Raw genomic sequence first — 13,874 nt, forward strand, 5'->3', positions numbered from 1 at the left:
CTTATGATTTAGCTTTGGGATACTAATGGAAAATCATCGAGAAGTGCCACTTTGGACAACAAGTTATTCTCAAATTTACTGATGACCGTAAATGCCTAGGTTATTTTGTCATATGAGACCTTGGTTCCTAAATCACTTAACTTATCTTGACAGTTTTATGTCTTTTTTTCTCCTTGCAATTAATGTGGCCATATCTTTACTAATGTGTTCCCCGTATCTATTCAATTTATTACTTTTGTCTCCTTGAGTTTTGAATCTTATTTTATTTTCTAACTCCTGCTATTCCAATGTATGTTGGCCATGTGGATGAAACAAAAAAATACTTGTCTTTGTAAGGCAGTGTCACTGGTAAGTGTTCATCCACACCCACACAGAAGTTACACGATGTAGCAGTTGATACAATTGGTAGTCCAGTGACACCTTAATTAAAAGCCTGTGGTGCAATAAGCATGAAAATTCATATAAAAATTGCACATATATAGTCATGTCCAGTATGATGATTACATACCTTTTCACAGTGTGAAACTTTGGCTTTTCCTTGACTACATATTTAAAGAGAAGATAAATGGAAGCTCTGAAAAAACCCTAAGAGGGGTAATTGTTCCTGTTAGATGGAGAAAAGATGGAAATGGGAGAAAAAAAAGTAGTAGCGTGTCACTGGAATAGGCAAGTTGGCCGTAGGCAGAAGAGGCTTTTGTAGACAGTGCTGGTTCTGTGGGCCCTGTATGGTGTGTAGCGTTGCCTGTTCAGTCACCTGTACAAAGGCTCAAGACCATCAGCTGGGGTATAAGCTTCTGTGCTGTTTTCTCTGAACAGCGGTAAATGGGATGATTGGAGGGTTTGGGGATGGATTAGAGAAGATAATGAGGAGCGACTCCTTCAGCCCTCGATGTCTCTTGACTTATTCTGGAAATAAAAATAATTACATTAATATTAATAAAAAGTCATACACAGCTTAGAAAGGGTTAGAACAATTTCCACCTCACCCAGTATTTTTCTGAAGTGAGAAAGAACAGATAGCTTAGGGAGTGGTGTAAGAGCAGGACAGACCTGAAGTGATAATTCCTGACAAATTAAGACTCGACAGTTTTGACATGAGCTTGCTCTATGATCTTAAGTAATCTGTGTCCACTGCTTTGTAAGTCCATGCAGCATTTGCAAGCAGGCGCGAGCCAGCCCTGCCTCGTTCCCAGGCAGATGCCTACTGGCGCTGCTGGTGCTTTGAGCCAGCTGGAAGCCGCGTAGCCATGTTAGAGCGGCGGAGCCTCAGCCATTACGCTCTGCTGTCTTCAGATCTTCCTCAGCTCAGCCTGAGCTGACACTGGCTGCCTGAACATCGCAGAGCATGCTCTCCTTTACTTGCAGAACTGGGGTAGATGTACTTTGTTTTCATTTGCCTAGATCTAAAGATGTTTTGGCACTCCAGGGGCCAGACCTTGTTTGCAAGATTTGTTAGAGTTTGCTCATTTCTTTCAGAAATGTGGAAGACGACGTTGCAAAACAACCAAAACACAGTTTTGTCATGTATTTACATCTCTCATGCACTATAATTTACAGAATGCTAAATTTATTTCAAAACTATTCATGCATTGAAGGGTAAACCCTCATCTCATGCTGCTAAAAGATGCCCCAAAAGAAATAGTTGTCTTTGCCCCAAAGTAGTAAAACAGTCGAATAAAATTTATTGCCAGCTCGAAATGCTACTAACACCTCATTTTCATCGCCAAGCCCTGCAAATAATATTTAATTTGTTTTCTTTTACATATGTGTGCAAGAGCTTAAAGGAAATACTTAAAGGGCTGTACAGCCTGTAGAATACTTCACTTCGTGTGCATTAATCTTTAAATGGCTGGCTCATAGTGCCATGTAAACTGGCTGGAAAAGGAGGAAACATGTATTAGACATCTACCTGAAGAACTGGACAATGAAAGCATCTGAGAATCTACAGAAATAAGACATTTTTAGTTTTCTTTGCACATGCTATGAATTAATTTAATTTTTTTTTAAAAAAAGGCAGCTTAGTAGAAGAAATTACATGGTAGCCGAGGAGCTTGCATGGCCATATGGGAATGACTGTGAATGGGAAAAAGAGCAGCCATGAAGTCCACATTTTTAAAAACTTGTAAGATGTAATATCTTAAATTCTGATGAAATGTGTAAGGAATTTGCATGCTAATGGAAACAAGGATCTCTTTTTATGTATCAAGTGTTTAAGAGCAATTGCCCCCTGGCTAAATTTATTAAGCCAGAAAAATCTTGTAAATTTCTATTGAAGATTTATTAGTCCCATTTGTTTCTGTTCTGTACAACACGAATATTAAACTCAATCCAGCAAGTTTGTCACAGGTGAAACTCCCTTTCAAATTAAAGGAAATTCTGGACCTGAGCCAAAGCCAGTTAAATACATGTACTGACTTCGTGAGGCTTAGGTGAAGGTTCTTGTGTGCAGAGCTTTTTAGGATTGATCCTGGTCTGTGGGGCTTCAGTCAATAGGGCAGAGGTATTTGTAGTGTCTTTTTTCTTTTGTTTTGACTCTCTCTCATTTTGTTTGAAGTTCCTCATGAGAAGAAATATTTTTAAATACCTTCAAAAATCAATTGAACGTAATCTGAAATCCCCCCAAGTAAAATTGCTCAGTTATAGTCTTCCTGGGAGAGTCATCTCTCCTACATTCATTTAAATAGAAGCACCTTGTCTTCATTAGTCATCTAGGTGTCTTCCGTAACAAGCAGGGACAGACAGTACCACCCCCCTCCGAGTGATGCAACCAACCTTCTTCTTTCCTTTCAATATAGGGAGGCCTATATGACCCATTCAGGCTAACCACCAAACCCCTGAGCAGCTCCATTACATGAGTTATATCTCTTCCACAGTAGCTGAGAGGAGAACTCGGTGCTCCAGGAGCTCTGCTGGGCTGTTGTGTGGATGGATGGCATTTGAGCTGCCTGGTGATGGGTGGCCAAAGACAGCTGTTAGTTTTCTTGCAAGCCTTAAATCTGCCTTCTCTATGTGCTGAATTCGTGTTACCTTTCTATTCCCTTAGTTTTGATGCTTTGGTTGTAGAATAAATACCCCTTACCTGTTCTCTTTCTCTTACAAAGTTATATATTACTCCCTGCCAGTCAATTTTTCTTTTAGTATGTAGTTTATAGAGAGGAGTGCAATGTTTAGGTGTGTAAATCTGGCTGCCTCCCAAAACCTGACCAAATCCTGTTTGTTTTTCTTACCCATGTGAGCAATCACCTTTGTCTTTTGATTTTTGGAAATCACCTGAGTGCTATTTACTTCTGGGCAGGTGGGGGGTGATTCGTAGCACGTTGGGTGGTGGCGACAGGACATGGTACGGTGCTGCTGGGAGGTTGGTTGAGTTCACTGTGCTCCCTTCCAGGTTTTGCTGGAGTGAATGGAGGAATTCCAGTTGTCTGAAGTTAATGGTGCCCCTGGCATCATGGCACATGGGCTTCTTGGGAATAGATCTGGCATCAAAGCCTGATCAAAAGTAGTTCCCCATATCAAGTGTGGCCAAAAAGCACTGTGAATTACATCTGGGTTTATGTCTTCTAACTTCCTGCAGGAGAAATCAACACATGAAATGTAAGACACGTTTTAGATTTTCACTTGGTCTATTGGTGAATGTGGCAACTGCGTTTGCTGCCTAACCACCATGCTTGCATTGGAAGTGGGTGGATACGTCTGGTCCGCTATCAGGAAATTTTGAGCTGTTCTAGTGAATCCATAAACAGATAGTTTCAACAGATTTAGACATTTTTTAAAAGTTGTTTTCATATAGTTAAAATACCTGGTGTTAAATTGCTGTTTCCATTTGTAAGGTAACAAGAACTGTTCATATCCATTGCTGTTTTCTAGTCCCCCAAGTAAAGACTGGGAGAGCAACAGTTCGGTTTTGTTCATTTCAGAATTTAGGGAAAAACAAATACTGTGATCAGCTCTTTGGAATAAAGTATGAACAGCTTTTTCAGAGATGTATGGCCATATTCAAGAATCAACTTGAGTCCTAAAGGTAATTAAAAGGTTTGGAAGGAGAGACTGTGGTACAGATAAGGACACTGAGGTGCAAAAGGGAGCTCACATGCAGGGCCCCAAGTTGCAGAGTTCCCGTGGCATGGGTAAGAGAAGCCAAACCAGGAACCACAAACACCAGCTATCATAGTACATACGGGTTTAAACAGCATACAGGGATTTACATCGCTCTGTCCAGGAAATGACAGGCTGAGTGTAAGGAAGAGAAAAATCACCTTTTTTGGCCTTTTGTCTTTGTTCCATGTGCACAGACAACGAATTCTCACTTTATTTTTTTCCACTGCTTTCATTTCTGAAAGATACCAGGCATATAAGGGAGACAAAGCTTTAGATGTTGTGTATGTACTTCCTTAGAAGTCAGGGTATTTGCATGCTGGAAGTGAAGTGCAGTGTAAGTTCTTTGGTAGTTCAGCACTAGTGGATCATGCAAAATCAAGATCTGTGACGTTTTTTCTGTACAGTACTCCTGTAACTCTAAAATTGCATTTTTGTACTGACAGAAATAAAAACATTTCATAAAATACTGCTCAAAGCTTTTGTTATGTCAGCTGACAGTGCTGTCATGGCAATAAACAAACAGACTCTGTAAGAAGTTTGCACCTGATTTCCCAGAGTGGTGCTTGTTTCATTCTCTTACCAAGGATTTTCTTTGCTATGATGTCATCTAGAGAGCCAAGAATGTTGTATTTAAGAAATGATGCATAATAATAAACCCAAATATAAACAAATGGGCATGACAGTGAACCATACAATGTTTTATTGTGTTGTACTCCTACGTATACTAATTGCTTTCTGTTTAATACTTGGATATTACATACAGCATGTTACATTGAAAAGCCTACAGAAATCCTTAATAATTCCTTGAATACATTAGAAAAACACAATTCAAAGCTCTGAGTTATTTATTTACTTTGTGCATATCAGTGTTGTCAACTTTAGCCAATTAAGCCAGTTTTATTTTTCTTTAGGTATTTTCTTCACCTGTTTTCCTGCTCTTTTGCTTTTGCATTGGAGTTCACAGTGTTGTTAAACCGTGGAAGTTTTCCCTTTCTAAAAGTCAGCGTTTGATCATTCTTTAAGAATCACAGACCATTTGGTCCCATCTCTACCTATGAAGTGTTGTAGAAATGTATTTTCTTACAAGTGTGTTGGTGTTTCACAAATCACTGCAACAGTACTTTTTCCCAGGGCCTTAATCAAAACTGTTGTTACTGCCAGTAGAAGAAGCACAGCAAGACATTTTGCACCTAGTGCTCTCTCTTCCCTCCTCATCACCATCACCATGCCAGCTTTGGGCTCCTTTCAGCAGCTGCCCGTACTGGCCCTTCTTCCTAGGAAGTGCCAGCAACATCATCAGCTCTCAGGTGTACTTGCAGCATTTAGCAAGCCCCCTTATCTTACTTGTTCCATGGCTCTGACAGCTAGATTTGCCCTTCAGAAGTACTAACGGTCAGGCTGTGGTTGCTTCTATTCCTGAGAGCTTAGCGTGTGCTGGAGGTTTTAATTCAGATTCAAAGAGAACCTGAGTTTTGCGTACAGCCACCATCCCCCAGTAGAACTGTGGCTGTAGAGTAACCTGGGGGTCATTCAGCAACAGCAATTCCTGAATTGATGGTAAGCATCAAAACAGCAGACCTCTTCTGTCATCTGCTACATTACCTGCATCTCTAAAAAGCAAGAGCTTGGACTCAAATTTGCATTGGAATTACTGACCACTTTAAAAATGCTGAATTAAACATGTCAGGAACTGCTGTGATATTGCAAGAATTTAAAAAAACTGTATGAGATGGTGCAGAGTATCAAATGGGACATTTGATTTTGTTATTTCCTTTGTTATTTTTTATATGTTAGCATCACCATTATGTCTCAAGTGTAATTAGATTATTAAGCTACTAAAGAATGAATGATAATTTATACTGTTGTAAAATCTTCTGAAGATGAGTTGTTGGTTTAATTTAAATCTAGGAAAGAGGTGATCAACTCAGATTTAGGTCCTGTGGGTTTGGCTCAAGCATGAATTCAAAATGTAAGCTGAAATGTGGAGTCTGTAATGATCAGTTCAACTGCGAGCTACACATGAATAAAGACTGGATTTTGTTGTATCCCAGCTTGCACCAGGTGCAACTGGGAGTCCAGAATAACTTGTGCTCCTTTAATTTGAACCAAACAAAATCAATATTCAGACATAAGTTTTATTTACGCGTTGAGCAATTTAGGGAATGTAAAAGGAATGCAGCTTTCCCTGAGGAAAGTATTCTACAGAAAATCTAAAACACTTAGTAAAATTTGCACTGTGCTGCCAATGAATCGGAGCATCTTTAATCTGTACTCTGAACTGGAAGTTTGTGACAGCTTACTGGGAGCTCTCGGTACTGTATAACAGCAGTGAACATGACTCTGAAAGGCAGTGTACCTTTCCTTGCTCGAGGATCACATGAGCGCACTATGAATAGGTCAGACAGCTATTGGTGATCCTAAACAATCTGTCAGCGACTGTCTTTGTAAGAGGCCACATTATTTTTCTGATTTGGGGGTGACGTGACCTGTCCCTTGCAGGGAGAATCTGACAGTCTGGTATGGCAGCACACGGGAGTAAGTGCAGGCACTTTCAGGCGGGTATTTTCCTTCTGTAATGGCAGTTACACACTGTGTGGCCAGTTTGGATTTAAAACCAGTTGCAATGAGATAAAGCTGTTAATGGACTGGTGAGGAGGTATGTATTTTAAAAACTGGTGAACTGTGTAGGATGAGTCCCGAAAGTGAAGTTCTGCAAGGCACGGTATTGTTTGAATTACTGAGACTTACCAGATCCATTTCTGGTCCTTGCCTATTAAAAATAATTTCCCTTTGCAAACAAAGTGAACAAGAAATGGTAGTGTGAGGGCTAAAAAAGACAGCATGCTGCTATGAACGAAGAGAGGTGTGGAGAACATCTTGACAGGCATGTTTTTCCTTGAAGTAAAACTCCTTTAAGAACTGCATCTTTTAGTGTGACTTGGGTAGCACAGTGAGTAAGTGTACGTGGCCTTTTCATCTTTTGGGCGCAAATCTTGCCCTCTGTTGAAAATGACGATTAGTTCTGGTGGTCTCATCGGAGCAGGCATTTGTCTGCATCACAGCACCGTTCAGGCTGGCACCAGGGCTCGTGTCTGCTTGCCTGGGGCCCGGCGCAGGAGAGCCGGGGTGCCGCGGGTCAGGGCTGCAGTCGCTGCCGAGCGTTGAAAGCTTGCCCGGTCAGCCCACACTATCGGACTTTAGCCAGTGCTATTTACTTCACTTTCAAGAGCATCTATTCCTCTCTGTCACTTTCTGTCTCTCTTCCTCACACACACTTAAAGAACAAAACCCTCTTTTATACAGCTAAGCATTTTAAGTAATTTTTCCAAGTCAGAAAGGGAGAGACACTGGAAAAAATTACAGCGCAAAGCTCAGCTTGCAGATGAACGATTGCCTTGTCATCCTAATGTCCCCCTTCCTTCCCTTAAACCTCACTAGTGAGTGGGCTATAAGCAAGGGTATTGGCAGAGCTCTTCTGGAGTAGGTCTCCAGGACGGGACTTTCTACTGCCTTGCTTTTGGCATGCAATTGTTTCTTCATGATAGCTCTTTCTGCTCTGCGCACAGCAGATAATGAATGAGTGACTGCAGTTGAAAACATCTATCTGCATAACATCTGCCTATCCTAGATAAATTCATTTATTTTATCTGATGTTATGTCCTGCCCTTTTCTGCTATTTTCCTGAAGGAGGTTTCTTCTGAAGGCAAGAAGAGATCCTGCTGCTCTTTCCTGGACGGGTAGTGAAGTAGTAAAAATGTGCACGAACTCCAAGAACCCAGTAGAAATGCAGAGAAAAAGCATTTGAGACATAAAGTTGCCATGAGTAGCATAGAGATACCCAAGCTTATTTTAATTAATCGAGTTTGACTCCAGGCCTGTGACTGCTGCTGGATAGAGCCCGCGGTGGGCTGGTGTACCGTGCTGCAGGCAGCGCTGGGCTGCCACGCTGTATGTTTTCAGTACCAAGGTGCGTCAGTTGAGTGTGATCTGAGTGTCTCTGCCTTATGTTGCAGTCTGCCGTGGAAGTATCTCCTAAGTATTGATGCATACTGGTGCAGCTGCAGCTGGCGTGACACGTCGGGAAGGTCCTGAAGACTATGCTTTCGAAAATGGAACTTGGATCTTGTGTTACTAGTGGGTTTACACATGTTATCCCAGAAAAAAATGCACTTGAAATATGAGATACTTTGAATTTAGCAGCCTTTTCATCTCCGTGTGCTCTTTTTTCACCTAGAATTACTTCACTAAAGCTCCTTTGAGAGAGAACAATCTACGTCTGAAACACCAGCTTTCAGAGGCATGGAGGAGCAGGTGATTGCTGATTAAGATGAGACAAAGCAGAATGTCCTGAACAAAGGGAAAGAGCTCCCTCATACCTTTCAGAGGGTGAAGCTCTGTTTCCTGTTTTGCTGTGTGGGACACAGTTCTGATAAAGCACATGTTCCACTCCACTTGCCCACCTATTGTCTTCTTCATCTGAAATACAACCTCTTTGTTACAATATATTGGGTATATGTGATTCCAAGTAGAGACTGGTTTCTGTTAGCAGAGACTTTTTCCTCTTTAAAAGCAAGAAAGCTGAAGGTAACTGATATTAAAAGTATGGGGGAAACGGCTTTTTTTTTCCCCAAAGAGTATGTAGTTTAAAGGAGTTGGGGTGAATGAAGGGCTTGCTGCTGAGTGGCTTCCAGAGAACAGAAGAGTATGGCTGCTGCTTGGAAATTATGGACTCATAGGATTAACCTGAGCCAAAGACAGTGAAAGCAGAAGCTATTCAAGCTCCCCTCCACGTATTTGTCAATAAACCTCAATCACAACCTGTGAGAGTCTTGGTATCCCAATCTTGTGGTGTTTGTATAAACACTGTCAATTATACAGAAATTCGGTGCCATTTTTCTGTGATGTAGATAAATACCCTTCAGAGTTAGGTTGAAACCACCAGACTCTTTCCATCTGAGTCTTTGTCCAGACTTATGAAACCTTAAAATTGTAGTATATTACTATGCCACTACTTAACCACGCCATAGTTGTCTTAAACATTTCTGCTGCTCTTAAATCAATGGCTCCAGCTCTTTCTCTGTCATGTATAAGCTAGGAAGTAACTTTTCCTAGGAAGACACTGTTCCCAAGAAAGTTAAAGTAAATCCATGTTGCTGAAAAGCTTTAGAGTGCAAGGACTTTTTTGCTCAGTGCTGTGAGTGACCAGCAAAGTAAAGGGATATTTGTTCATGTTGGATTAGTCCTACTGCAATAAAAATAACAATAAGCCTTTGGATGCATTGGCAGCAAGTGTCTAATTCTGTGGTCTTCCCTTTGGCTATGATCTGGCTAATTTTACAGATACACTTATCATCCGTTTGACAACAGCCAATAGAACTGATGTCCTGCAGTTTTTCGGGTCTTACCGTCAGATCTGGTTTTTTGGTATTTATTGCAGGTGGCTTGGGCTGATGGGTTTGATCTCCATTGCTGTTATCTCAGTGGGTAACAGAGCGGGTGAAGTGGGTAACTATAGCAGTTCTCAGAGCATCTCAAAATTAAGGACTTTCTAGAAGCAGGTACCAAATTAGTACCAGTCAGTAGATGCAACAGTTTTCAAAGGAACTGGCATAACTGTGTCTTTTCTTAGGAAAGCATTAAGCATTCAGACTGTATATTGTAAAATGAAGACGAACTGAGGTTGCATTTCTCAGATTACATGTTGTAAGAAGCTGTGGAGGCTTCAAGACACATCATCTAGGTTTCTGCATTCAAAAAAACCCTGTGTTTTTGTAGGAAGGCAGGAGGTATTCTGCTAGGTTATAGCAAGATCTGCTAGATGCTAGACACATTAAAAAAACCCAAATAAACCAGACATAGATTTATAGCTGATAAGCTTTTTTTTGCTTTCAAACAACTAACTTGAAAAAATGTCAGCATTAAAACGCAGGTAATCTGTTAAGTGTCTGTTCAACAATGTTCCAGTTCAGGTCAACACATCAGGTGGTATATGACTCCCAGCCAAACATCTTGTTAAATACTTGCAGGATTTCCCATAGCGGATCTTACTTTAATCAAATAATGCAAACATTTTTTCTTGTAAGTACAATAGAAGGGCAGGGCTTATGTTTACAAAGTATCCAGTATGGAAATCCTGTATTAATTGAGGTTACATTTGCTTCACTTAGGACAGTAACTCTTTAAATGAAAGACCTTTTGCTGTTGACTGTTCCAGGGAGGCAATCACATGCAAAACTAACTAGTCATGTTCAGAAAATCATGAGGAAATGGCTTAAGAGATCTGCACTGTAGACCGCAGAGATGTTCTTAGCTAAAGACGACAACTTTATAGATTATTTTCTCACAGTGGATGTAAAAGAGTATAATGTATAAAAAGTAGGTTTATCCTTACAGAAACTACTATATAAAGAGGCTGTGTCTTTGTCAGTCTGTTTCCAGAACGATTAGCATGGGCAATGCCAGATGTTTTCTTTTTGTAATATCACAGATTCATGTAGGCTGTGCTTTAAATTACCATCTTTCTAAGGCAGCAGCTGTATTTTCTATGAGTAAACATAAAGTGCTTCCACCCAGCCTGCTGCAGGATCTGGAGTTTTTATTGTTAACAGTAAAGCATTTGGTTTCACATAAAGGGTGTAAAAAATGAAAGATGATAATATTATTACTCAGTAATAAGTGATTAGAATTGCACTCCTCTGAGTTCCTTATTTTGCTGTGCCAGAAAATGCCAGAATCAAAATAAGCTACATAACAACAGAATTAAACTGAGAATCAGCATTTCCTCCACCATGAGTTGGAAATTACGTGTTGCTTCTATATTTTATACAGTGAAATCTTTTTTTTTTCCTTTTTTTCTTGAATTAAAATTCTGCTATAGTTGAAAAGATAATTTTGCCAGTGTGTTAAATACCTGGCAAACGAGGTGTTTTAGAACATTTTTAGGTAAATGTAGGTCAACGCAAAGGAATCATGCAGTTGGAAATACTTTCCAGTGTTTACGTTCAGATGTTCAGACCTGTCTGGCTCCTCTCTATTTGCATGTGTTGGGGTTATAGGCAGTCCGGCTACATTCCACATTGATTTATACAAATATATTGCAGATTATTAACCTCCAGCCAAATACCAGCAAATTTCACTTTTCAGGAAAGTTTGTGGTTTTTCACAAAACTGATTTACTGTGTGTGGGACATGGATCTTCCGTGTACACCCCATTAAGGGAATCATAAAGAGAACAGTATTTGCCTTTATGAAGAATGTGCTGAGACATTTGCTGTTACAGTCAATATGTTACCGTAATAATTTAATTAATATTTGTTCATATGATGATTACAGATTAAGTACAGATTAGTCTTCTGGTAGAGGTAGGTTACTGTAACTCCGGTTCCCGATTTATTACTCACTGAAAAGCTTCTTTAAGCTAAAAGGAATGTGCATGCATCCATTTTCAAAACATGGTGGCTAGTAAACAATTTTTAAGTGTCTGACCAAAGGTTATTAGGAAATTCTGTTAAAGTGGGGCCACTGCCTTAACATGTTAGGTCTGTATCATCTGAAGTGAAACTTACTGCTTTCTTAAACCTGGATTACAGTCTTCACAGATAGTTGTGCCAATTCTTATCTTCCCCTCTCCTGTGAAATATGTTGAGATTTAAGTTAAGAAGTAAAAACTCAGTACAAAGTGTTTTCCTAGTCTCTTTGTCAGATGTCCTCTTTATAAAGCAGTGACCCCCAAGGCTTTGTGCATGATCTGTTGTCTACAGATCCTGCATATAAACATACTGCATGTAAAGGCTTTAGTCGTTGGACAAAGAACAAAAATATTATTTGATAATGTTATCAGAAATCCTGCGCTTTGCACAGATACGTGTAATACAACAAAGTAACTGCCATGATGTTGACCAAAATAAGCAGCAGTATCAACACTAGTTTGGTTTGTTATCGATGATAGATCCTCAAGGTTAACCATATAGACTTTCTTCTCTGTAAATATATTCATACATCTTCTAAATCTACTGTCACCTAATAAAAGCAGCGACTGACTTTTTACCTCAGTTCAGAGAGAAAGGCAATCTGATCTTTACAATTTAAAACTAACTAAATAAACACATTACTGAAGTATGTGAGCAGGGAGCAAGCCTCCTTCCATCTGTAAGATGGTTTCCTATTGCGATAGATTGTAGAAGTGAGACTTGAGGAAGGATAGTAAAAGTCACTGGCATGAGTACAGGTGTAAAACATAGAAGGATGAGCAGATGTTAGTGAAAAAGATAAAATGGTGATTAAAGCTGATATGATAGATGAAGTGGAGGAGGTGAGAAAAATAATAATTAAAAAGGGAAAACAATAGGAAATGGAGTACTCATATAGGAATGTAATGTTCTGAAGAGCTTTGCAAATTAGTTTGATGTTGTGCAACAAGGTGAAATGATAAAGAAATTCCAGTAAACAAATGACAGAAAGTGATGAGAGAAGAAATACATCTTAATAGTGGCATCTTGTACACAAAGCTTTTTTCCAGATTGTACCCTGACTCTGAAGATATTCTTTGTGTCCAGGAACTTGCAAGAGTAACCAGCAAAAAAAAATCTGTTTCTGTCAAGGGAGATTTAATTATTAAGCCATGTAATGGTGAACATGGAGTTATGTGGGAATAAACTGAGGTTGCAGGCAAATATCCTGTATATTTTTTCTCAAAAATGCTCCTTGCAATTTTTTTATTTTTAAATGACTGTAAGTGCTGCAGCATGGGATGTGGATAAATACCAAGTGATTTTCTGTGTTAACTCTAGTTGCTCTGTCCGTAAGTTATTTTCTTTCCATGTAATTATTTTACTTTGAACAGCTGATGAATTATTAATACTTAATCCTATTTCAGAATCTACATATGAAAGAGAGATACGGTATTATTGATGTATCAGTAAATATTTGATTAATCAAGAGCTCAAAGATTGCTCTACTTTTGGAAAGCTCTTTCTTCCATTCTATATATTGTAAGAAATTTAAATAGACATGTATGAGCTGCAAGGTATGTATGTCTGTACCGGTTCCTGTATACTTACCTCCTCTTTTCTTTTCCTCCTCTCAGACTGTTTGATGTGTGCACCGTGTCACGAACAGACAGAGAGACCAAGTTAACATTAGTGTTTGAACACGTGGATCAAGACTTGACTACTTACTTGAATAAAGTTCCAGAGCCTGGAGTGCCTACTGAAACTATAAAGGTATTTAAGGAGAAAAATTTGGATATTATTTCAGAAAATATTAGATAGGAGGGGCAAAGAGGTAAATCACAAAGACAAACTGCATTTTGATTCCACAGGATTTTGTTATATCAAAATTGAGTAATGCCCAGCTTGGGACATGAGCTGCAGCACAAAGATCTGTTTTCATTAAGAGATGTAATCTCTTTGTGGAAATGTGCTTGGCTTTTTTTTCTCTTTTGGATTTACAAATCCCCTGAATCTCTACTGTTTTACCAAATGTAGCATTCCAAATCATTAAGAATGACCTTTGCTTGCTTGCAGCTGTAGGTAGGCGATTCCGTCATTGTTTAGTCCAAGACTACCTGAGCCTTCTCTAGAAGGTGTCTGGTAGAGTGCTGGATATTGTTAGAATGGATAAAATAGACCCTGTGCTCCTATCCCCCTCCCATTGCCTTTTGATTCCCCAAGAAATTCCTTTCATGTCCCTCTTGCCAGAAAGGTTTCTGTATATTGCAAGAGCAGGACATGTTTCACTGCAGACCTGTAGTAAGCTCTGTGCAGAGCATGGGCTCA

At 39.5% G+C, this 13,874-nt stretch overlaps 1 protein-coding gene across 4 annotated transcripts in view; it reads left to right on the forward strand.

Annotated features, from left to right (window-relative positions):
- Positions 1-13,874, forward strand: part of CDK6 (cyclin dependent kinase 6) — a 147,208-nt gene that overhangs the window by 24,127 nt on the left and 109,207 nt on the right. For all 4 annotated transcript variants that reach the window (XM_040593820.1, XM_040593816.1, XM_040593818.1 and 1 more), the window contains exon 3: positions 13,184-13,319. In XM_040593820.1, the coding sequence (XP_040449754.1) occupies positions 13,184-13,319 (136 nt within the window). The remainder of the gene's footprint in view (positions 1-13,183; positions 13,320-13,874) is intronic.

This window comes from Falco naumanni, chromosome 4 (assembly GCF_017639655.2).
Source record: "Falco naumanni isolate bFalNau1 chromosome 4, bFalNau1.pat, whole genome shotgun sequence".
NCBI lineage: Eukaryota > Metazoa > Chordata > Aves > Falconiformes > Falconidae > Falco > Falco naumanni.